The following is a 24,387-nucleotide window of genomic DNA, read 5'->3' as shown; positions in this document are numbered from 1 at the left end:
AGCAGGGCCGCCGGGACTGAGTCCAGCCTCCGCCGCTAGCACAGCAAAAACGAGAGGCTTTTCCTGCCCGGGAACCAAATATGTCGGTGCCACTAGCACGAGTATTGTTTTGGAAAGCGAGGGGGGTTTGCGCATCGGGCCACCCGGTTACTTTAAACGCGCAGCCACCAGCCCCACATCCTGCCTTGACACTAGGGATACCGGTGTATTTATGCAAATCCATGCAGCAAAAATGTTTACTTCACTGCTTTGTTGCAGCTTCCCCTTTTTTACAACCTTTAGCCAGCTAGGCAATGAAAATAAAACCAAGAACAATAGCTCCTCTTGCTCGTGCCTCCCTCTAGAGCTGGCGCTTTGCAGCGGTGGAAACGTGCCTTCCTCGGTGGTGGGGAGCGGGGAAGAGGAAGGGGAACGAAATGAACCAAACCCGCTCTGGGAGTCCCGTCCCCGTGGATGGCGGCTCTCGCCGGGCCGGGCGCGTTCCCGGAGCGAAGCGCTGGATACCAGGGAAGGGCCCAGCGTCGGGAGAGCAGAGCGGCGCCCGGCACCTCCTCGGGAACTCTGCTGTGATTTTCCGAGCGAGGCCTCGGCTCAGCCCCAGCCTCGTCGGGATCACGCTCGTTTCTGGGCAGATAATAGAATTATATGTCGTGCTTGACGCAGTTTCTGGCGTGTCCATTCGATTTCCTTCACGGAGCTATTACTCAGGGGAGCATCAGCCGGTAGGGAAAAAATGACGCAAAAATCTTGATAGAGATTTATACCTCATCCCTCGACCCTCTGCCCGCTACTCCTAAAAAGGACTGCTCTCGGCCGTCCTGTTTGATACCGCTCTCTGCGGGACCCCGCCGCGGAGCTGGAGCGAGAGAAGGGAGGGGAGAAGGAGAGAGAAATTAAATTGTTTTGCTAATCAGAGCGGACCTTTCCTCCCTTGGTTGCGGGAACCGTGAGGCAGGCTCTGCCACCAGCTGAGGCCTCCGCTGGGAAACGCATGGTATGATAATATTTAGGGATAGAAACATCTTTCTCTCCCTCTACGTACTGTTTGGGACCCCTAAGAATTAGAGCCCTCTAGAAACCCCCACGCAAGGTCACAAAAGCTCTGTATTTCTCTGCCTGTCAGCCATCCCCGGGGGAAGCTGGGCCCGTTTTGGCCGTGGTTTGCATGGCGGGGGTGGAAGCCCCGCACCGGTTGGAGCAGCCCTTGGGGATGGCGTGGGGCCCGAATGCTCTCGGGGCTCGTCTCCCTCCAGCCGGGACGCCTGCAAATGTCTCCGTAGGGTAAGGGCCGCGTTGGCCGGCAGCAAGGCCGCCCCGCAGCCTGGGGTGGGGGCAGGAAAAGGCGAAAGCCAGGCCCAGGCGCACACGGCGGGGGCTCCCTGGGCCGGCCCGCAGCCTGCGCTCCGCTCGCAAGTGGAGCCGCGGTCCCCGGTGGCCGCTGCTCCGACCTCGGCCCCGTAACCCTCGTGGCAGTGAGCAAAATGCAGGTTTTGTACGCAATGTGCCATTCCCAGAGCCCACGGAAACACCCGGCATCGGGGGAGAGACGGGGAAGGGCGCAGGAGGGGAGATAGTCCGGATCAGCGGGAACTCTGAAGGTTTCTTGGGGAGTGGATTACGAAAGGGATATAGGGATGCCGATACATTTTATAATCGAATAAATCCGGTTTATTTTAATCAAATATTATAGAATAAGGTTAAATATATTCCTATGATATTTTTCTTCAAGATTATTAAATTTATTTAATTTATTGAACATAAGAACAAGAATTAAAATAGTACAAGTGCACTTGTCTTGATTAATAAAGCATTGTTAAATGTCTTACTTATTGATATTTATTATTAGAAAGTTGATGTCGTTTCCCACAATCACCGTCTTTTAAGATTGCAAATATATATATATATTTATATATCATTAGAAATTTATTGCTACAAACTCTGTATCAAATTTGAAAAAATAAGTAGATGAAATGTTAAATCTAGAGATCGCTCTGGATACGCTTATAAACAAAATAAAAGCACAAACGAGTTAAGCACCCGAAGCAGGGAAATGTCAAACAGAGGGACATGGGTTCACTCGTCCCATGACAAGATCACGTAGAGGGGTGGATGAGCCGCTATGTCAGGCTTTAGCCATGGTTATTTTTGATTGACTTTCAAAAAGATATTTGGGGCAAAAATTAATTCGTCTGGCCTTCAGCTCTGTCTTCTTCCAGATCATGTGCTTCCTTTTTGGCCTCCCCTTCCTTTCCCTCCTGTCTGGAAGCGGGGAATTTGTCCTTGTTGTTCTCTTTTTTCCATTTCATCCTCCTGTTCTGAAACCAGATCTTTACCTGCCTCTCGGTGAGTCCTAGTGCGTGGGACACCTCGATCCTTCTCTTCCTGGTCAGATAGGGGTTAAATAGGAACTCCTTTTCCAGCTCTAGAGTCTGGAATCGGCTGTATGTTTGTCTTCCTCTCCTCCTACCCGGCGCTGCTGTTTAAAACAAAAACACAGGGGTTTGGAGGTTGGTGTGGCCGCTCAAAACAAGGCGCAGGCAGGCAGCAAGGACTCCGGTCCCTCCGGAATCCCTCGAGAGAAGCCCCACAGGACCGCAGGGAGAGAAGGAGGAGGGCACAGAGGAGTCTAGAATTTTACATGAGTGAGAGGAACGCAGCGATAGTAAATGCACGAAGCTCCTCAGCTGTCCCTCTGCATGGGATGTTGAGGGGTCACTTTATAATCTTGTATATCACCCCTTTCCCGACCCCGCACCCTTTCCCTTCAGGCAGCGGCGACGGGAGACAGGCAAGCGTGTCAGCTGCGCCTCAGAGTCCGAGAGGCGTCTCAAAGCCAGCTCCTGGGGTGGCAGCTGCCTGCTGCAGAGGTTTCTGCTTGCTCACTGCATCCCTTTATTATCGCAAGCCACGGCGGTGATAGGAATCGCGGTGAGAGAGATAGGGAGTGGGGGAAACAGAGGCAGGGAGCGAGAGTCAGCGAGAAAGAAGCAGGAGGAGGAAAAGAAAGTTTCGAACTCAGACGTGAGACGGAAGCAAATTTTTGACTGCGTCCAACCTTGTGGTCTCATCCAGGGAAACATTTGAGCAGGAGACGAGCTCTGATTTAAGTGGTCTGGTTCCTCGCCAATATTAGCACTGGACGATTTACAGTCAGGATATTGTACCAGCTCGGCCTCTTGCTGTGTCGTAAAAATCTGCTGTCTCTGTAAGTTATCGTATCCGTAAAATTTAGCGGGCTCCCCGTGACAGGTAACCCCGCTGCAGGGGGCAGGAGGCGGAGGCGCGGCGGGGGGAGGAGGAGGCGGCTGGTAGGCGGCCGTGGGGCTCCCCCCGGCCGGGTGGTAAAAGTCCGCTGCCGCGCCGCCGCCGCCCCCCGCCCCGCCGGGCGCGGGGTGCGGGAAGCCGGCGGCGGCCGCGCCGTTCCCGTAGAGCAGAGCTGCGGCGGCGGCGGCGGCGGCGGCAGCGGCGTGTCGGCCGCTCACCTCGGGCGCGAAGTGACAGTCGTAGTACGGGGAATTGATGGCCTCCCCCGCCGCCGCGGCCGCCGCGGCCGCCGCCACCTTGTACTTGGAGTACAGCGGGTTGACAAAGTAGGAGCTCATCGGGGAGGGGGCAGCGGCGGGCGGGGGCACGGGGCGCCGCTCACGCCGCCGCCGCCGCCGCCGGTGCCTCTACGCCGCGCTCATGCCGCCGCCGCCGTCGCTGGCCCGTGCGCTCCCCGCTCCTGCTCTCCGTGTATGTGGTGACCAGGACTGGATTATAATCGCTCCCAAAATGACCTGCCTCACTGCTTTTACTATTTCCTATTAGGCACACAGCAGCCCGCGCACGCACACACACACACACACGCTCATGAGCTCAGGGGGGACTTTTGGCTTCAGTTTACATGTGCCGCTCCTCGGGCAAGAAAACAACTCGGCCCAGCCCTGCCCGGATCCACCCCGGCCGCGGCACCCCCGCTCCCCCCGCCGGTGCGCGCTCGCTAGGAGCCGCTGAAAGCCTCGCCGCGCAGGGGCGAGGCGACCGCGCAGATCCCGCGCGATAACCGCGGGCGCGCTGCCCGAGGCGACGCCGCCCCGTTCGCCCAGGCTGCGCTGGCCGGAGCGCAGCCTGCACGGCCGGCCGGCAAGGGCAGAGCCCCTCAGAGGGAGGCGATGCCCATCGCAGGGTCTCCGGGGTGTAGGCGAGGGCAGTGGGGTGCCCGCGGGGTGGCAGCGTACAGCGGCCGAGCCCCCTTGCCAACGGGCCCTCCGGGTCATTTCCTTCCAGGCGAGCAGATCGCTGGGAAATGAGATGCACATTTACCCTTGACGCCTTGCACGCATGGCTGAGGCTCCAGGTTAATTGATACTTAATGGAAATCATGCCTATGAATATACTTTCCATCATTTCACCCTTGGTGGACGTCATTACCGAGGCAAAGAGAGGGAGGGGGGGAAAAAAAAAAGTGTGGGTGAACGGTTAGCACCGCTCGGGGACTCTGTCCGAAATAAGTGAGCCCTGTTCTCCGGGAGGAAGGAAGGAAGACAAGCGCTGCCCAGCAGGCTCGGCGCTGCCCCCGCTCGGGCCGGCCACCCCCGCTGGCCCCCGTGCCCCAAGAAGCGTCGTCTCCAGTCCTCTCTCTCCTGCTTCGTCTTGCAGTGGGAATCAGCTTTTCGGAGAGACACCCTCAGGAGTTCGAGCCCGCCCTATTTCGGAGAGAGACGAAAAATGTAGGTGAAATATAATACGGGCTCGGCCAGAGCCACGTGTGACCGTCTGATGTGAACTGACATAAAAATACTTGTGGTTACATAAAAGACATCTCGGACTCCTTCTCCATGGCACCCCGCTCTTCCACCACCCCCACGCCTCCATGATTAACTCGCTTTGTCTCGCTGACCATCCCGTCTGCCCGGCATGTGAGCACCGGGACGGGCCCTGTGCCCGCAGGGACACCCTCCCCCGGGCAGGCGCCCCACGGACAGGGGCGCAGGCCTTTAGGAACACGCGCAGGCCAAGGAGAGGCGGGGGAGGTGGGAAAGGCGGGAGAGGCCAGGGGGCACACGCACGGACAGACAGCAGCAAGAGCCCATCGCCAGAGACCAGCAGGAAGGCAGGAGGCCGGGCCTGGCAGGGGGTGAGCGGCAGCGCGGAATCACAGCCTCACCCCGTGGAGGGGCACGGAGCGGCCGCGGCCGCTTCCCGCATCAGCGCCGGACACCCTTGCTCCTCCTCCGTGCGTCCCGCCGTGCGCTGATCCCGCGGGCAGCGCCGTTCCCCGCGGGGGCCGCGCTCGGTGCCAGCGGCGGGGCCGCGGTGCCCGGGGCGCGGAGCGGGGCGCGCCGGCCGCGCAAGGGTGGAGCGCGGGCGCCCTCTGGCGGCGCGCTGCGGCAGCCGCAGGCGGCGCCCTCCGCTCCGCGCTGCCCGCGCTGCCCGCGGCCCTCCGGCCCCGCCGCCCGCCCGCCAGAGACACAGACTGCGGAACACCGGCCGGCCCGGTGCTGACCGATTCTTCCTTTCTCTCCGGCTTCTGCTTGGACTTCTTCCTTTTTCTTTCTTACTTTTTTTTTTTTCCTTTTCTTTTCTCTTTCTTTTTTCTTTCTTTTTTCTTTTTTTCCGTTAAGTTTACAGTGCCATTTTCTTAGCAACATTTCAGTGACTTTTTTTTTTTTTTTTTTTTTTTTTTTTTTTTTTTTTTTTTTTTTTTTTTTTCCGGAGCTATAATTAACTGCATACAAAGAATGTGCCTCGTTTACACATGGCAGCCAGGAAAGACGCTTGAGCTTTGAAGACGACTGCTATCGCGTTTTCGATCATGTTTCCCCACATATTACACCACGAACTCTCCATGTGTGGTAGTTTCAGAGTTATACGTTTTTGTATTGAAGATGTTATTTTGTTTGCCCGTGCTTTTATGTATTTATGGATTGATTTATGTAAACGAAAGTAAAGATGAAGCTTTGTTCACCCCCCTCCTTCATCACACATGGCTGTGAATTATTCGGTATAAAGCGTGTGCACGAGACTACGCATATGTGGAAACATATATTAACACAATCGACGGGTAGGAATTAAATTATTCTATTTGACACTAAAAGTAATTTCCATAGATGAACTGCATTTTGCCGATCGAGATGTTTGGTTTTTCTTTCTGCCATTTTGAAATAAATGCACGCAATATTAAAAATATATAAACAAAAGGGGGAAATATGCAAGGTAAAATGTGTCAATCTGCCAGATATAAAATATTAAAAGGATGGTGTGGGCTTGGTGAAAATTTCTTAACAGAGCCTCTGCTGGAATCTACACAATGCAGTTTTGTGTAAAAGAGTATTGTTTACGTGTTGGTGCAGACCACCCCCCTCTATGGGTATTTGCGAAAATATTGAGGTTGGCATCATCCTGCAGTAGAATATCCAATAAAATATATTTCAACAAATAAGCGGTCTTTGCAAAATCTCTGCTTCGTGACCTTCAGGTCTTTTTTGGGTCTGTTGCCTTGGCCCAACGCTGACATACTGAAATTTATAGTCCAAGGTTTTAAGACCTAGTTTGTCTGCAATTTTTTTTGCCTTTTTCCCCCCTAACAAACACAAACATCAAAATAAGCTGCTTTCAAAGAAAAGTGCCATAGCATATCGTAAACTCATTAGGTCCAGACGTCTAGCCATCTCAATGGTTTTATTATACCACGGTTCTTCCTGTTTTAAAAGAATTGTAGGTATCTTCTCGACAATGGATGGGAAGCAATGCAACACCTTTTCCTGGCAGTGCATGCCTTTACTCTTTTTTTTTTTTTTTTTTTTAAAAAAAAAAAAAAAAAAAAAAAAAAACACACAAAAAAACCCCCCACCACTCTACACCAGGTCTCTCAGCTCTCCCCTTAATCTTGAATTAACCGAACTGCTCGTAAATATTTACGGGTCCTTCATTTTAATGGTTGCTCTTTAAACAAAGCATTTTTTACAATGAACTTCATCTCAATTATCTTGATAAAGTCATGTGTGCTTATAAATGCAGAAGGCATGAGGCGCGCTGCTAAACGAGCTCTCGCCAACAAAGCCGAGCGTTTAGCAGCAGCCGTGTCCCCTCCAGAGCTTCCAGCCTCCCAGTTAAAGAAAGCAGAGGTCAGGGGCGACGCACCGGGAAGAAAAAAAAAAACCAAAAAAAAAACCCAAAAAACAACCAGCTAGGAATAAAAAACATGTTTAACCGAATAGGCATCATTGTGTTTCCTTGGCTCCTGAGGACGGGTGTGGAAGTATTTCCTAACCCATCCCAAGGGACCGCTGATGTTCGAAAGAGCGCTGGTACCTGATGCCCGGGCACGGCCCGGCGGCGGGCGCGCCTACCCGGCCTCTCCGCGCTGACCTCCGGCGGCAAATGTCGCTCAGGGAGGCGGGGGAAGGTGCCAGAGGCGCTGCTGGCCGGCAGCTCGTTCGGCCTTGCCCTCCGGCCCGGCCCGGCCGCGCTCGGCCCGCGGGAGTTCCGCGGGAGCTGCGCGGCGGGGCCGGCGGCGCGGGGGGCATCGCGAGGGGCGCACAGATTTGTCCTCTCACCGCAGCGCTGTCGTTCGGTCACGGCAGACTTTATTGTGTAATAACTGACAACAATTACAACAGGTCCGTAGCTCGAGACACGGAGCGGTTAATTAGTACAACAGTCACCGGGGGCAGGGACGGCGGCTAGCCGGGGGACCGGGAGGCGTTAGGCCTATGGCGAGCGGCTCCGAGGATGAGACAACCTCCTAGCAGTGCACTAAAGGCTGGGGAAGAAGCGGCTCGTGGCCTTCATGTGGCATCTATTGCGAAGGATTCAGACCTAGAAAGCAGAAGTTTGGGGAAGGATTTCCTCTTAGTAGGTCGTGGACAGCACAGCAACCCCCATTGATTTAAGCGAGTGGAATTTGATATATATTTTATTACCGTAATTATAATTAATTTCCTTACCTTTATTTTGGCAAAATAACTATCTATTCTACATCACTTTTAAGAAACATGTCAAACATTTAACATCAGATAGAGTTCCCAAAGCTAACGTGCACTCACAATATTGTCATCTAAATGGTCTGGGAAGGAGGGGGGGAGTATCAAGAGACTCTGAAAACCACGTTGTAGAGCAAGACAAAATTTCCCAAAATACCTGACACAGACCACGTTTCACTTCTTAAAAAAAAAAAAAAAAAAAAAAAAAAAAAGGCAATTGATTTAAAGTCCCTGGGGTGGAGTGGCACAGGAGAAGGAGGAACCTATGGGGGGCTAGAGGGTGCAGAGGAAGAATAAAACTAAACTGGGGAAAAAAAAAAAAAAAAAAAAAAAAAAAAAAAAAAGGATCCACAGCCAAACCCAAAAACCCCACACACAACCAAACAAAAACAAGCAGCTATAAACCAAAACCAAAAAAAAGCCCCCAACAACCAAAAACTCACACACCCCCGATAAAAAATCCAAACTCAAAACTAAATCAATAGTCCTCAACTACGTTTCCACCCCAGCGTTAGTCTCCTTTATTGCCTTTCTCCTTGTTCATCTTTTTCATTTTCATTCTTCTGTTCTGAAACCATATTTTGACCTGTCTCTCTGTGAGGTTTAAAATCCTAGCTACTTCGTAACGGCGATCTCGGGTGAGGTACATGTTAAAGAGAAATTCCTTTTCCAGTTCCAGAGTTTGATACTTTGTGTAGGGACAACGCTTTTTCCTCGTTGAACGAGCGTGGATCCAGTTTGCAGCAGGGTTATCTGGAAGAAGGGAGGTATATAGGGAACGGGGAGGGGGGGGGGGGCGGGAGAGAGAGGTCGTTAAATTAATTTAACGAAGGATGGACTGTTTTCACAACTTTGGAGGAATTATCATAAAAGCCTTAATGCCCCAGTCTGTTTACTGTACAAATGATGTCTTGATGGTAGGTGGTTATGTGGAGTCTTTTATGGGTGCTTGTTGCTGCTTGCGCTGGGGTAGGCGTCTAGACGTTTTTATAGGTTAGTAAAACTATCAGTTTTGCACATTCGAGCCTTACAGGTTTCGGCAATAAATCAAAGGGGCAATTCCTTTCTTTCTTTCTTTCTTTCTTTCTCGCTTTCTTCCTTCCTTCCTTCCTTGCTTCCTTCCTTACTTTCCTTCCTTCCTTCTCTCCTTTTTTCTTTTTCTCCCTCTCTTTCTCTGCCCCTATTCCTGTCTCTATTCCTCTCCGTCTCCCCCATTCCCCATTTTGTTTTGTCTTTTCCTTTTTTTTTTCCTTGTTCTTTTTTTTTTTTCTTTTTCTTTTCTTTTCTTTTTTTTTTAATTTTTTTTTTTTTTTTACTTACTTGGGTCAAGTTGCTGCTGCTTCTCCTCTTTCAGATCGCTGCTCGGGCTGGGGTTGTGGCTGCAGGCGGCGGGCTCCTTGGAGCTGCCGGCAGGCGCTTTCTCCCGGGACTCCTGGAGGAAGGAGCTGCACGTGTACTCGGGCACACCGATCCCTTGGGACTCCCGAGACGAGGAGCACTCAGTCCTTTTGGAGGAGGAGGAAGAGGAGGAGGAAGACGAGGAGGCGGCTGCTCCCGTCTCCGGCTTTATCCCGTAGTGACGCCCGTTGGAGGAGCCGGAGCTGGACGCGGAGCCGCCACTGCTGCTGCCTCCGCTGCCTCCGCTGCCGCCGCCGCCGCCGCCGCCGCCCGGGAAGCCCGGGAAGGGCTCGATCCAGGAGCGCACGTAGCGGCCAGCGTCGGCTGCCCCTAAGTGGGGCTGGTGCATGTAGGGGTGGTAGATCCCGGTCATTGCCGCAGACGGCTGATGGTGAACCGTGGACCAGGAGGTGGAAAACACGGTGGATTTTGGTGCAAAGCTACAAGAGGAAAAATCTGAACTCTCTGCAACACCTGATGGCCTGGAGGTCGCACTGTGACCTCCCTGGACGAATCTACTCCCATAAACTTCTTCGCTTTCATGGCCTATGAGAGAATCGACATAATAGTTACTTATGGTGCCACTAGACGACATTTTAGGCTCCCCTCTTAGTCATATAAAAGGTTACACTGTTAACTGTATATGATACCCTCCCGGAGAACAATCGTAGTATTTTGCAGACTGCAACCCTCAACCATTGGTTGCGGGGCCCACGTGATCATATTTACCAATACTGCGAGTAAATCAATCCGCTAAACTGAGGCTGCTGTGATTAAAAAAAAAAAATCATCAACAACAACGGCCCCGCACAGCGCGCCGTACCGCCTGCGCCCCCGCACCGCGCCCAACCCGCCCTGCCCGCCCCGAGTGCCCGGCTGCCCACCCTGCCCGTCCTGCCCTGCCCTGCCCGTCCTGCCCTCCCCGCTTGCCTGCCTGCCCTACTCGCCCACCGCCCTGCCCGCCTGTCTGCCCTGCCTGCCCGGGGCGCGGCGGGCGTGGCCGCGATGGCAGCCCACGGTCGCGGCGGGTGCGGACTATTTCTTCACCTTCTTTGAGCGATTTCTGCCATTCATTTCTTAATCAATGAGAGGCAGGGTGTTTAAATAAATCCAACTGCCTTGGCTTGCTAATCACACTCCAAGCTGCTGAGGGAACCCGCTGGGAAAGGGGGATTCTTGCCTGTAAAAACAAACCATCGCAAGCTGGGACTGTAACGACTTCTCATAAAACAGGAAAATGTTACAGTAAAAGCACATTGCGGTACTTCCATATTTCAGAGCATGTGCGGGTATTATTATCCGCTCCCCTCACCTCCGGACAGAAAGTTTCCATGGAAAGGATACACTTTCAAAAAGAGATGCCCATTGTGTTGTTTTAAAACAGGTGGAAGACCTCTGTAATGATTTTATGCCTTTCAATAAAAATTTTATGAGGTGTATTTGATTATAGATTAATGTGTCCCTAATAAAACGGACGGATGGAAACAGCAAAGCCTGTGTCTTCGAGCACAACTGACGTGTGGCTGAACACATCCTCCTCTATCCGCGGAACTTTGGGGCTACACAGCCTTAACACAGGCCCCAAAGGTGTCCTGTGCGGCCCGGGAGGGACGCGGGCGAAGGCGAGCCGGAGGGGCCGCCTGGCTCCGCAGCTGCCAGCGCGGCCGCGGGCAGGGGCCGCATAGGCGGACGGGCTCCGGCCCGCGGAGGGCGCGGGGCTGTCGCTGACCCCAGCTCTCCGGCAGAGCTGTCTCCTCCGCCCCTAGTTCAGGGGGAGCCACGTTCAATGCCTACGTGAGATTTTTTTTGCCCGCTTTGCTTTCTTTTCCATGCCTTCCCTCCCCGCCCTTCCCCTCCCGGCCTGGTTTTTCCTGCCCGAGAGAAACGATGCCCCGTTAGTATTGAAAAGTGGATTACCCATGGTCTTCTGCCCACGCCTGCTTCCCCGGGCGAGGGACGGTGGCTGTGTCGGGATCTGGAGGAAACGCAGAGAGTTAGTGGCGAGCCCGCAGCACAGCCCGCCGGGGGCACGGACACCAGCGCTGGGAAAACACTTCCTACTCGCCGGCCGTTATGAGGAAGGGACTGAAATTCCTGTTTATTTAATGATTTATTGCTCTCCTAGGTTGTTTTCTTCCTTTTTTCCTTTTTATTTTTTTTTCCTTTTCCTTTACCTTTTTTTTTTTTTTTTTTTTTTTTTTTTTTTTTTTTTTTTTTTTTTTTTTCCATTTGACTTCATGACTTCAGCATTTTCCTCTGCGATTTTATAATTTCTGTTGCACTGTTCTCAGGAAGCTGGGCTTGTGTTATGGCGAAGATTTGCCCCTCACTTCAAACAGATATAAATTTATAAATTGGTAAAGCAGGCAGATTAGAGTGAGCCTCCTTTTTACATACGTTAAACTCTTGGTATGGAGCCAGCTATTTACTTCCCAATGCCGAAACTTTCTTTGGTGGTGTAGCGAGTATCTTTAAAGGAAAAGAAAAGGCCGTGAGAACATATAGGATATTTAAGGAGCTGGGGTTCTTTTGTGGATTTGTGGGGTTTTTTTTAATTTGGGGGGGGATTTTTTTTAGCATTGTTTTGTTGTTTGTTTTCGAAACGGGAACAAGCACCAAGTACCTGGGTGCTTGCGGCTCTCTCAGTTTCAAAATGATGATGCCTTGGTTTGAGGAATATACAGCCTCTCCCCTATGAGTAAATGTGCACATGAGGAAGTACTGGCTTAAATTAAATATCAGCGACGAAAGAGCAAACTGAATGCCACCAACAGCATTACGAGCAGTATCTGTCACCAAGTCGCACAATACTGGCACTATCTTGAGTTTAATTTCTTGATTTAGAAACAGCTTAGGGGAGAAATGGGCGTTGATTGTGAGCAAGCTGGTCTCCTAGCGCGAACAGCAGCCACGCTACTTTTCCGGTACCCGTTTGAAGGTGAAAGTATGCCCAAGTATTTGCACTTCAATTTGAAGTCATGTTCATTTGCAAGCTATTTGCAGTTCTGCTAAGTATATCTGCTCACGCGGGCATCCACCCGCTCTCAGCACCCATGCCCTTCCTCAGCTTCCAGCGCAGAGCCCTGCTAATACCATTTTTCAGCTACGTACAGAAAGGGTTAAGAGTCGTGAACGTCATTAGCTGGATGTGTGCTACTAAAATGGAATTGCGCGAAATAAAACGACTTCTGAGCAAACAGAAACGGTGCAGGGCGACAAAAGTAGGTCTGAAGAGACTGGTGTACTTTTGTAAGCACGTCTGGGAGGGTTTCTGCTCAAAAAAGACAACCTCGCCTGATGCTGGGAATATTTTGAGGGAATATTTTTTCCATCCACGGTCTTCTGAAAGCTGTTGAGCCGACCGAAAACCGAGCTCCTTAACATTTACTTAAGCCCAGCTTTACATTAATAATGGAGATTTTGTGTTGGTTTTTCCTTCTTTATTTTAGCGAGCAAAGACACGAAATCAAAGCCTGCCCATTGTAAGCAAGCAGTGAGTGATATTTTTTAAATCAACCTACGAACGTCAAATAAAATGACACACGTATTCCTGACAGCTTGTAGTAGAAAGATATTTTTATCACTTACCATTTACGAGTTGTACGAGTTGATTGGATGAGGATGTCCAGTTAAGGTCATAATATTTTACAACTTTTTTTTTTTTTTTTTAATCCATTCTCTCTCTCTTTTTTTTCCCCCCTTTCTTTTATTTGTTGGGGGGGGGGGGGTGTGTTTGTTTGGGTTTTGGGGTTTGTTTGGGGTTTTTTTTTTTTTTTTTTGCATTCAGTTTGTCAGACTGCAAACATCACACAACATTTTATCAATTAATCAGTTGTTTACAGACACTTTTATAAATTAATTAGGTTTACATCATTTCCCGGCCCAGTCTCCACCCCGCCCCTTAGGGGAAAAAAAAAACAAAAAAAAAAAGGGAAGGGGGGAAAAATGGAGGCAGAGAAAGAAGAATGCCAGGCAGACACACACAAAGACCAGAATACGGCAAAAAAAGGTACGCCAGTCAAAAAAGTTGCTGATAGAGAAAGATCAGGAGACCAACCTGCATCCGTGCTTCAAACATTTGTAGAAAACCAAAGGAACCGCAGTAGTTTACAGAGTTTATTGCATTATACATGCAAACAGAACATGCACAAGAAGGACAATTTGCTGCTGAACGACTACTATTCCACATATGCACCACAAGGAAATGTCTACAATGGAGAAGAAGGAGATATTCCATTTTACGAAGGACAAACTCTAAGTTCATTTGAGAGGATAGTTACATTATAATGTGCTTCTCTTTCCCCCCGCCCCCACAGTTTCCCCCCACTCTTTTTCTGAAAGTATTGAACGTACTCAAAATGTTATGGCCCGTGTAACAGCCCCACATAAATACCATTTTGTTAGTAAAAACATGAAAAAGTCACATTGCTTGGATGTTCGACAGTTCCAATAAGTTAAGACCAAATGATAATATTCAATAATAGTTACCCTGCATTACGATGAGAACAAAAATAAATTACACGTGCTAGGTTTTATATATACTCATCATAGTAATACATATTCACTTGCAGCGCTAAAAGAAGGACGAAGAGTCACATTCTATCAGAAAACAAAACAAAACAAAACAAAACTGGAAAATGCCGGGTTTTGCCAGAGTCTCTCCTGCCTTTATCAAGTGGTGGTGCTGTGCCCATTCCTCACTGGTGCCCCCCCCGGGGTTAGGGTTTAAGAGAAGGTCAGATTAGCGGTCAGTTCCCGGATTCGGTTCTCCCTGCTCATCTTCTTGAGCTTCATTCTGCGGTTTTGAAACCAAATCTTGACCTGCCTGTCAGTGAGGTTTACGCTCTTACTGATCTCTAGACGGCGCTCTCGAGTGAGATACATATTGAATAAGAACTCTTTCTCTAATTCCAGTGTTTGGTGTTTAGTATAAGGACACCTCTTCTTTCTGCCACTCTTTGCAGTTAGCCAATTGCTTGTTGGAGTATCAGACTTGATTTCCTCTATCAAAATCAAAGAAGAAGAAAAAAAAAATCAAAAATACCTCAGACTGTTAGAGTGTACCCTTGGCCATGACCCCTCCTCTGCAGTGTCTGGCAGATATGGTGGATGTGGGCATTAAACGCCGCTCGGGTGAGGTGTGGGCTCAGTGAGGGGACCTGCTGCCAGGCTGGGCTCGCCTGTCCCCAGCACGGCACCCTGCCCTGCGGCCACCCCGCTCTCCTGTTCCTGCCAGTAAAGGTCTCTCTAGTTTTCGGCCGGCGTTTAACATTTCAACAATATTTAACCTGCCATCCGCCCCATGGACACATCTTAACGGGTCTAGCCTCGCCATGGCCGACTCGGGCTCCCACGACAACTGCCACGAAAATATTCCAAATGCAAAATAGACTCGCAGTGTATTTTGAAGCAGCATCCCCACACACATCAGCAGAATCACGCAAGCACACCTATAAACAGATATAGACATTTCCCAGATAAAATGATAAACAAGAAATTACGACCCCCTGTCCTGGATTTTTTTTTTTTTTTTCCCCTTTATGGTTTTCTTTTCCCCACCAGAAAGAAATCTACCTCACGTGGAGCTAGATCTGGGCTACTAAATATAATTCAAATAAAGAAATTCTCAATGCACACAGAAGGCAAAAATCGACCTAGAGGTTGCAAAGTACATTTTGATACCAGAAAATTTCTGGTTTTGGGATTCTTCGATACACGCCGTTCGAAAGAAAGGCGTTAGTGCACTTTAAAAGGGAAAATAAAATCAGAGTGCCACCACTTACAGTTTCCAAAAGCATTTCAAAATACTGGTGCACTTTTGGAGACCAACCCAAGGTTATCTAAAGCACCACATTGAAATATTCTACCCTTGGACCAGGCAGATAGCGGGCTGCTGCTTTAATTGTGTATTTCTTTCTAACTTTACCCAGCCTGGTAGCACCTATTCCTCACCTATTTTAAGAGGATCGTAATTAACTTTAAATGCAATCAAACAGCAGTAAGGCTCAGTGAAAAAAAAAAAAAAAAAAAAAAAAAAAAAAAAAAGGCGAAATACTACGAGAGAAAAGTTGAGCTGCTCGTATTTTACAACCTCCAGACCTGCTTTTTTTAGAGGTATGGGGCTGCTTTTGGCTGCTGCAGAACATTACGGAGCACACGGCTATATTCCCCGCATCACAGAGGCTGTCTGCGTGCACGGGAGAGACAGATCTCTACGGAAAATCTTTGGACCGTTTTGTGTATCATTTTTTTTGCCTGCCAAAATCTTCAGAGAGACAGCACCTGCAGCCCGATACTCCTTAGCATTAAATGTGATGGCTGTGATGCTCGTTAGTATATTCGAGCGTGCTTTATGGTGCTGGCGTGTTGGAGTTACACCACGGCACGGCTTAAACTCGATAATACAGACCTTTACTCTCCTTCTCCTGGACTTCGGGGCTGGACACGGAGCCTTCGGGCAGACAGCTCCGCTCCTCTTGCAACGTGGACTTGGGCTCGGGACTTTCCACTTGAGAGACTTTAGCCGTGCTGTCTTGGTTGTTCGGGCTTTCATTCATTTTCTTTTCCAGCTGAAGTTGAGCAGATATCTGCGGTTTGGAGCTGCCGCGAGGGTTTAACTGTAACATTACAGTTGAACTCGTTTCAGGGCTATTATTGTACTCTTGGGTTTTCCCAGTGGCGTAGGTCTGGCTCAGTCTAAAATATCCTGGGACGGGAACCTCGGGGTTCTCAATGGGGCATGATTCAGACACCAGCCTCTGGTAGGAAGGGACGTCTGCAGAAATGAGTTTGGATCTCTTATCGGAATACATGCAGCAATTGCTTTCTTCTTTAATATTTGTAGTGAAGGAACAAGTGGGGACCTGCTGTGTAACAGGTTGCTCTATTCGACAAGATCTGTTCGGGTCTGTCCAAGTGTCTACTTGAGGTATATAAGGATGTACATTCATACCCATATTTTGGTGATTAACTTCTCTCTTAGCCAGAGACGGAAGGAGTCCACAGGTTTGCATCCCATACGTCCCAATGTCTGTGCTAGGTGGCATATACATGCTGGCGCTGTTGGAGTAGAAACTGTCACTCCTGCACGCACTGATGAGAGAATCTACTAAAAAAGTATTAGCGGCAGGAGAGCTGTTGGGAAAGGACATTTTGGGGCGGAATTTGAGGAAGAGAGATTGTGTCCTTTGTAGGCTGACATCTCTAGGAAAACATTCCCGTGTAATTGCGGATGCCTCCGCGCGACCACATGACAGGCGGGCCAATGGCAGCGCCCGCCGCCCCGCGCGCCGCCGCCCCGCCGCTGACGCGCCCCGCCGCGCCGCCCCGCCGCGCCCCGCCGCGGTCAACAGCGCCCCCTGCGCCGCCGCGCCGGCACCGCACCGCGCCGCGCCCCGCGCTGCGGCACCGGCCCGGCCCGCGCCCCCCCCCGCGCCGCGCCGCGCCGCCTCCGCGCCCGCGGAACCCCCGGCGCGGCGGGCGAGAAACCGCGCCTGCCCGCCGCGGCTCCTGTAAAAGGCCCGCCGCTGACAAGCGCGGGGACAAAAGGTTGCGGGATTTATTAATGCGTATTAAGGAGAATCAGGGGCGATCAATAAAACCCTCATCTACATTCTCGGGCTACTCGGTAATTTTCTTGCTTCTGAAGCTTTTTCAAGAGTTATACCCTCTGTTGCCGCGCACGGGAAGATATTTTATTAACAAATCAATCGAGACTTTGTAAAGGATAAGATTAATAGTTAAGATTTAGCATAATGGCGTTCGCGTTATGAATTATTGAAAATTATACTATTGATTTTTTTTTTTTCCTAGCTGCTAACCGAGAAGGTCAATTTTTGTTTTAACACAAATCGTCAAATATTAAAGGTGGACTTTTGTCATAACTCGAATTTTATAGGGAAGCTACATTCCTAAAATTATTTTACAATGCTCTCTCCCTACCGCCTGACCGCCTGGGGAGGAAAGAAAAGGGGAAAAAAAAAAAAAAAAAAAAAAAAAAAAAAAAAAAAAAAAAAGGTGGGTTTTTCACTTGCCCTGCAAACCGAAAGCATCAAAAAGGTAATTTCTCCTCCTGTAGTATTGCTCGTCAAAAAAACATACAGAAAGTCATATGCTCATTGCAACTCCTTTAACTCCTTTAAGCAACTTTTTCTGTCTTTTTTTTTAAATAAGAATGACAAATGCATCTGTATTATAAAACAAGCAGCAAAGAAAACAACCAACAGAAGCCAACAGCAACTGCCTACATGGCAGATCAGACTTTTCAGTCCCAACATTTTAAACGTGTTTTATTGTTTTTCCTCCCACTCCTTACCCGTATTTACACCCGCAGCTACTACATTTTAAATAGTGGCGGTAGAAACTGTTTATTACTCTTTAGCGTTTTACTTTCCTCTCGCTCTCATTTTTTCCCGCTTTTTTTTCTTTTTTTTTTCTTTTCTTCTTCCCCCCCCCCCCCCTCCCCCCCCAAACTGAAGTATTTCTTATCTGGGACTAATTTTGTCAAGGACCCTCACCCACACGAAGTGAACTTGTTGATAATTTTTGCTTGGGACTCATTCTCCTGTTTATTTTGGGCCTTTCTACCATCAAAACACCCTTTCAGCTCACCAACAGCAGGCAGCACGTGAAAGGATTTAAAAAAATTTAAAAGCGTCTTTCGCACGGTCACAAACACGCGTTTTCCACCAGCGTGGATTTGAATTTTCCTCTGTTTCCTGGCTTTTGGACGTTTTTGTACTTTACCGTACACTTTAGACTGCTGGAAACAATAAGCCCATTTAAAATTTCGCGGTGGCAATGAGACAGACCTTTTAAAACCTTATCGCAGCTGTTCAAATACAACATCATTGTCAGGTTAAGAGCCAGCGTCTTTTATAGCTGCAGTCTCCAGCTCCTGGGTTGCCGGAGAGTTTAAATATTACCTTCGTAATATTCTCTGCTCGCAGGCTCTTTCGGCAGCATCCCCTGCGCCTGGCGCAGCCGCTGCCCGCCCCGGGCGCGCTTGGCCGGCGCCGCGGGCTGAGCCGAGCGCCGGGCGCTGCGGCTCGCTGGCCACGTAAGATCATGATCAGAGCCATGGCTAAGACTCGCCTGCGCCGGGGAAGAAGCCGCGGCGGAGCCCAGGACGCTCCCTCCGAGCGCCGCGTCCCCCCCCTCCCCGCTCTCGCCTTCTAGCAATTTCCTCCTCTTCAACAACAGCCCGGACAACCCACGGAGTTTAAAGAAACAAAATACTATTTTTCTTGACGCGGTTTAAGACTTGACTATTAAATCTAATCAGGAATTTTATGCCCATCAAATGGTTCTTTCATAATCTTTATTTACACTGTAAGAAAAGGGGTCCCAGAAATATCCCAGCCGAAAGTATCGGCCCAGAGGTTTGCGGCGGGTTTTGCCCAACAGTGAAGTTAAAACAATAAGCAAATGCTGAGCTGCTTTCCACACCGGCCTCGCTGCTGCTGCTGCTGCTGCTGTTGCTGCTGCTGCTGGAGGAGCTGAATTCTGGGCTCCTGATTAGACATGAGGGCTCTTTGATTTTTTGTAATTGAAAATATTAATTTCATGCATGTCACTACACGGAAACTCAGATGACTGTTGTGATTATAATAATTTAAATATTGCGTTCGGGACTGGCAAACGGCTCCATAAGACCCTTCGCTCACGGTAAATCATGAGGGGTTTTAAAACGGGCAGCAATTTTTTATTGAAAATGAACAGTAGAAAGTTTAAGTTTGATGTAAATAGAAGTTGAATAAACATGCGAGAGCCATTGGGGAACTGGGGACTTAGGCTCCGGGCATTTAATGTCACTATTGTTTTAAATCATATTAAAATGGAATAAAGTAATTAACATTAATAAATAAATCAATATTGTGCAATAAATGAGATATACAAGCTACATTAATATAAAGGTTTTGCTCTCAGAGCCCCATATTTTTCCGAACGAGGGTGAAAAAATGCCCCAACCAATGGGTCCATGCAGATGTAAATTACTGTTTGTAATAAAGCATAGGTGGACATTACAGTTTTCTCCTCTAGCAAATGTCAGGACTAAAAACTGGAGGTTACCAGACGTGGCAGCAGGGCTTAATTTCCACCGCCTTATCTCCCTGAACCTTATTACTGGTGATATGATTATGTTTTTGTCTCGGTTGTGCCGAGCATTCTCCTAGTTGCAATTTGTTGTTTGTGTCTCCTTATGTGAGGGGGATGGGAGGGGGACACGAAAGAAGCTAGATATTTTGCAGATGCCTTCAGTAGCAAAGGTATTGCAAGAAACGTCTAATTTTCTACATAGGCTGGAACCCAGGAAGCTTTTAGCAAATTTATTTTGATTTACTTGATTTCACCATTTTATTTAGGGCGTCTTTAAACGCTCGGACTGTATATTTTATGCCACGCTGTTATATTGCAGGGACATTGAAAAAATAGTTTTATTTAAGAAAAAAAAAAAAATTGGCTACGATATTGTGTCCTTTCTTCTTTTAATAAAGCAATTGTCACGTTGCCCAGATTTCTGTGTGCCGTATTTTCATGGAAAGAGTCGGCGTCTGGGCTGAGGGCTCAGATACTCTTGATTTTTTTGACCGAGGTTAGGGGACAGACACGACATACTGACGACATTATGCCTTTTCCTAAATATGAAAGCCTACAAAATAAACACAATAGCATGCTGCTCTTTTCTTCAAAGGTGTTATTTCTGAGCGTATGGATCGCACAGTAGCACTGACCGTACCCTCATATTTACTCTAAACCCCAGCCCTTCTCCTATTGTATTTCCATATTTTTGTGGACAAAAAAGTGCCTGAGTGTGATGAGATTTTCGCCTGTATATTGGTGGCCGGTGCAGCCTTCAGCCTCGGTATTTGTGCTGCACATTTATCTTTCGGCAGATTCCTGCCGTATTTATGTTTTAATCGGAAAATAAGCACATGCCTTTTTCGTTCTACCTAAAGGACAAGCCCAAAGACATTTGGAAATAGCTCACAATATTTTCTGTCTAGAGGAATTCAACTGAAAAAGAGGCAAAAAGGAAAAATAGAAGATATTACAGAATCATCACATGTACACAATGTTAAAAACACACACACACACACACACACACAAAACCCCACCAAAACAAAAACAAACAAAGAAGAATGCGGCATTTCCATGTTTTGGTGTATAGATATAATTTTCCAAAATTAACAGCGCACCCTGGCTCTCATCACCCGTTCACATTCTCTGAGTTCGGCCTCACTGTAACTGCGAGGAGTTAAAGCACCACGTATGAAGCCTGATGGACTCCGGGTCGGTGTGGACTCTCGCAAGGAGCCCTCTCATGCCAAGAAAAACAAATACAAAAACTTCGCTAAACATTTTCCCCTAGGAAAGTGTATGTCCACCGAGAGACCAGGGCATTTTCCTCCGGGATACGGCTCTGCCTGCAAGGGCTACCTCTGGCGTCAGGGACCCCAAGGATTTTGGATTGTACAATGGCGTTTTATTACCGACGGAAAGGCTATTTCTAGGAAAGTGTTAACAATGAACTTCTAAAAAAAAAAAAAGAAAGAAAAAAAAAAAAAAAAAAAAAAAATAAGGAAAGAAAGAAAAATGAACCACACACCAACAATCCAGCAGACAAAGTGCCAAAAAATGCGTTCACCAGAGAATGGGCTTTAAAAAATGCGGAATATTGCTAAGCCAACATGAAATAGATTTCGATGAATTCTGCAAATAGATAGAAAGCAGCGAAACCCTTTCTTTCCTCTGGTTCTGACCAGAAGTGCGCACTGGAAGGAAAAAAAAGATAAAACAAAACAATCTCAGAAAGACAGAACATGCTCGGTCGCTGGAGAATGTCCAAGAAATTCATAAGATTCACTTTAATACTGTAAGCATTACTTTCATTTTAATAGATCTCCATAGCACTTTTAAAGGGAGGGACTTCATTCAGCAATGCCTTGGCAAGGTGATGTGGGATATTAAAAATATCTTCTTTTCTCTTTAGTCCCACTGTCTTTCTTTTAAAAAATAAGCACCCTCGAGAGCTGAAGTTAATCTCGCCTTTGAATAAAATACTTTTTTAACATTCTGTTTTCGTTACCTAGAGGTTTACTTAAGAAAATCCTCGAGTAAAAATCTAAGGTAAATTGTGGAAATGCGTGGGGTTTTATATTAATTTTTTCCACCCGCGTTAAGGCTGTCTTTAGAGGAGTAGATAGATTTTCGTTCTAGGGAACGAATTCTGAATATCTTTAGGGTTTGATTTCTTTATTTTTCCTTTCTTAAAATTATGGTGGTTTTTCTTTTTTTTTTTTTTTTTTTTTTTAAGCTCGGATGCATTATAAAAGATTACGACCAAAAAAAAAAAAAAAAAAAAAAATCTTTTAAAGTGGCATATTTCTCCAGCACGTCACGGTTATGGGTTATTTGTTTAATAAATCTTTTTGATGCTTTATTTTCTCATTTGGAAGGCCCTGAAATCTTATCGTTACTTATATATTAGATATTTTATTAGCAGTGGAATTATTATTAGGGGGAAGAGAGACCGGAGCACCAGAGGCTGCGGCATTGCAGCGCCTGGGCGCGCCCTCCTGTGGCCGCTGCCCGCCAGACACCGGGAATTTTCTCCTCTCCGGTTCTTTCTGCTCAGCTCAATTTGCTCTCCGTCATGGGTCTCTTCCTTTCTTTTTAAATAGAAACTTAACACCGCTATCATTGAGCATTTATGCGAGATTAGTGCTACGGCCTTTCGGTTTCCGCGGCCCGCTTTTGCGGTGTGCTGGCATTTTGAAGGCGTATTGATACGCTGAGATAAACTGTTAAAGCACTGCAGGGAACCGAAAACCAAACGACTCCTTCTCGCCCTGTGGATTAAGGATCGGGAGACACGCGAGAATTTTGCTAGAAGGTCAGGCAAAATGCCGTGAGGAATTCCCCACGACTTCATGCGTTTCTAATTAATGGGCTTTGTGGGGAAATTGCATAGAAATATCGTCTTTCTCCCTAAATTTCGAGACATTTCCTACCTTTACATTTTTTTTTTTCTAAGCAAACCGCTCTTTTTCTTATGAGCTTTTTAAAAAAAAAAAAAAAAAAAAAAAAAAAAAAAATTGGGGTCGAATTCCCAGGGCGCGGAAGAGAAAGAGAGGGAAGTGAGGAGCCCCCTGTGCTCCAGCTGGCAGAGACTGGAGCAGGGCACGCTCACTTCACGACGCCGGGAGCTCACCTCGACCCAGCCGGGATTTTCTTTGCGTTATGATGCATTTGCTAATATGGCCAGCTATGCGGTAAAAAGTGTGTGTGTGGCTGTGCGTGTGTGTGAGAGAGAGCGAGGGAGGGAGGGAGAGAGTGAGACAGAGAGAGAGTGGGTGGTGGTTGAAAATAACAGAGGAACCTTAAGGCGCCTAATTATTCAGAAAGGTTAAAGGTGATGACCTTGACATTTTGGAAGTTCAAAGGCATACACTTATGTTTTTCTTGCTAAAGTGTTTAAAAAAATTTTTTTTAGTCATGCCTCCCTCCTCTTCTATTTCTCTATTTTTTTGAATTCTCCGTCTTTTCCTGACTTAGCTGGCACTTTTGCCTTCCCGGCCTGAGAGCGTAGGGAGAGCCACCTCGTCCTATTCAAAAAAGGCAAATTCTTTTCTCACTCGTCGCTTTTATTGCACATTGCGGAAATCTCTTTTTCGCCCACCAGAAGGTGTATAATATAACCCAATTAAGCTGTTTAGAACCTCGGGGTTTATGGTGTTGTCTAGACAGTTCAAGGTTTTGTAAACAGCCCAGCCAGGTCACGCAAGATAAAGCGGCGAGGAGCGGAGCGGATCTCCTCCGGGTGCCGGCCCCCGGCGGGGCCCGCCGCGGCCAGCAGCGCGCTGAGCTCGCTCCAGCGCCGCGCTCCGCTCGCCCTGCTCGGCAGTCAGATTTAAGAGAGCCACCCCTCTGCTCCCAAAAGTATTGGGGATGGTTTCGTGGTTTTGGTTTGGGTTGTTTTTTTTTTTTGTTTGTTTGGTTTTTTCCTCCTCTCTTTTCCCCAGCTAGTGCCAATTGTTTATAGCTCCCTCTTGTCTGACTCGCTTGGAGCCCTCGGTCTTTCTGCCTTGCTCTTCACTAACAAGTAAACAGTCATTGACGTTGGAGATTCTGGGCTTATTTGGAGCCTGGCCAGTTAAACGAAAAGCCTTTTTCGTTGTTTATATTAATGGTAGCACCATCAGAAGTGACGGTCTGCAGACAGCCATGTTGGCTCTGTCTCACAGCGAACGGGGAAGGTACGCATACCTACAAAGGGAGAGTCAGGCATCTGAACTATTACTTAATTAAAATGCTTTTAAAATAACCCGACTAGGCTTCTGCACGTTATTATTTAACTGAACTTGGCTCTAGCCCGGAAAACGCTAGGATCCTTCGGAGATGGAAATCCATACAGTGCACGGAAGTTATAACCTTAACTTTACTAGAAACCATTTATTCACATGAAAAAGACAGTGGCCCATGCTTTTGGATGACAATAGAAACATATATATATATATATTTTGTATAGAGCGAGCGTACATTTACCATCTCTTAAATAAACCGCATTCACTTAAAGGGAGGAAAGTGTTATCCTAGCTCAAAAGCAACAACAGAGCCCCCCCGAACTCAATGAATTGTAAGCAACAACTACCAGACACACTGCAGGTCCATTGCTGGTACTGTGGGAGAGGAAAAAAAAAGCACCTTTCGCGAAAAACCCTCGAGGGTGGACAGTTGGATTTACCCTAGTTTCCCCTTATCAGGAATCTGCTCCGCCAAGCCCCGAAATCTCCAGTGGCCATTCAGTGTGGGGAGTTGCACATGAAAATGAAACTTTGAGTTCCGCAGGGTGGATGTGTCAAGTAAACAAATTAACTTTTGCATTCAGATGGTAGGTCAGAGAGACCGATATATTCTTTGTTTTTCTTCTTTCTTCCCATTCTCTTGCTCTTTTTTTCTTTTTTTTTTCTTTTTTTTTCTTTTTTCTTTTTTTTTTCTTTCTTTTTCTTTTTCTTTTTCT

General features: G+C 47.9%; 3 protein-coding genes across 9 annotated transcripts; all 3 read right to left on the bottom strand.

The window, feature by feature from the left end:
* Positions 1 to 1,800: 1,800 nt before the first annotated feature.
* Positions 1,801 to 3,768, bottom strand: HOXD8 (homeobox D8). Of its 3 annotated transcripts, XM_040069707.1 has the most exons (3): positions 3,483 to 3,768; positions 3,056 to 3,203; positions 1,801 to 2,476 (listed from the first exon to the last, which is right to left on the bottom strand). In XM_040069707.1, the coding sequence occupies exons 1-3, from the start codon at positions 3,600 to 3,602 to the stop codon at positions 2,181 to 2,183; spliced, it is 564 nt and encodes a 187-aa protein (XP_039925641.1). In that variant the 5' UTR covers positions 3,603 to 3,768; the 3' UTR covers positions 1,801 to 2,180. The 3 variants fall into 3 exon arrangements, with proteins under 3 accessions (XP_039925641.1, XP_039925639.1, XP_039925640.1); XM_040069705.1 differs by having other exon boundaries at positions 3,056 to 3,602; XM_040069706.1 differs by having other exon boundaries at positions 1,801 to 2,473; positions 3,056 to 3,602.
* Positions 3,769 to 8,320: 4,552 nt separating this feature from the next.
* HOXD9 (homeobox D9) lies at positions 8,321 to 11,417 on the bottom strand. Of its 4 annotated transcripts, XM_040069673.2 has the most exons (4): positions 11,283 to 11,417; positions 10,413 to 10,545; positions 9,288 to 9,911; positions 8,321 to 8,720 (listed from the first exon to the last, which is right to left on the bottom strand). In XM_040069673.2, the coding sequence occupies exons 3-4, from the start codon at positions 9,736 to 9,738 to the stop codon at positions 8,479 to 8,481; spliced, it is 693 nt and encodes a 230-aa protein (XP_039925607.1). In that variant the 5' UTR covers positions 9,739 to 9,911; positions 10,413 to 10,545; positions 11,283 to 11,417; the 3' UTR covers positions 8,321 to 8,478. The 4 variants fall into 4 exon arrangements, with proteins under 4 accessions (XP_039925607.1, XP_039925606.1, XP_039925609.1 ...); XM_040069672.2 differs by lacking the exon at positions 10,413 to 10,545 and having other exon boundaries at positions 11,283 to 11,374; XM_040069675.2 differs by lacking the exons at positions 10,413 to 10,545; positions 11,283 to 11,417 and adding an exon at positions 10,095 to 10,198.
* Positions 11,418 to 13,473: 2,056 nt separating this feature from the next.
* On the bottom strand, positions 13,474 to 16,570 carry HOXD10 (homeobox D10). 2 transcript variants are annotated; one of them, XM_040069775.2, is made up of 2 exons: positions 15,775 to 16,570; positions 13,474 to 14,368 (listed from the first exon to the last, which is right to left on the bottom strand). In XM_040069775.2, exons 1-2 carry the CDS (start codon positions 16,514 to 16,516, stop codon positions 14,091 to 14,093), a joined length of 1,020 nt encoding a protein of 339 aa, XP_039925709.1. In that variant the 5' UTR covers positions 16,517 to 16,570; the 3' UTR covers positions 13,474 to 14,090. The 2 variants fall into 2 exon arrangements, with proteins under 2 accessions (XP_039925709.1, XP_039925710.1); XM_040069776.2 differs by lacking the exon at positions 13,474 to 14,368 and adding an exon at positions 14,693 to 14,815 and having other exon boundaries at positions 15,775 to 16,516.
* Positions 16,571 to 24,387: the final 7,817 nt, after the last annotated feature.

Source organism: Hirundo rustica, chromosome 7 (assembly GCF_015227805.2).
Source record: "Hirundo rustica isolate bHirRus1 chromosome 7, bHirRus1.pri.v3, whole genome shotgun sequence".
NCBI lineage: Eukaryota > Metazoa > Chordata > Aves > Passeriformes > Hirundinidae > Hirundo > Hirundo rustica.
This window is presented reverse-complemented; position numbering and strand designations above follow the sequence as displayed.

Bases quoted from the DNA above. Each gene is read 5' to 3' on its own strand.
- HOXD9 (XM_040069671.2), bottom strand. From the start codon at position 9,960: ATGTCGTCTAGTGGCACCATAAGTAACTATTATGTCGATTCTCTCATA. The intron at 8,721-9,287 runs GTAAGTAAAAAA...CCCTTCTTCCAG, and splicing joins GCAGCAGCAACTTGACCCAA to ATAACCCTGCTGCAAACTGG.
- HOXD8 (XM_040069705.1), bottom strand. From the start codon at position 3,602: ATGAGCTCCTACTTTGTCAACCCGCTGTACTCCAAGTACAAGGTGGCG. The intron at 2,477-3,055 runs GTTGGACGCAGT...TGTTTTAAACAG, and splicing joins TCCCTGGATGAGACCACAAG to CAGCGCCGGGTAGGAGGAGA.
- HOXD10 (XM_040069775.2), bottom strand. From the start codon at position 16,516: ATGTCCTTTCCCAACAGCTCTCCTGCCGCTAATACTTTTTTAGTAGAT. The intron at 14,369-15,774 runs GTCTGTATTATC...TGATTTTGATAG, and splicing joins CCAGGAGAAGGAGAGTAAAG to AGGAAATCAAGTCTGATACT.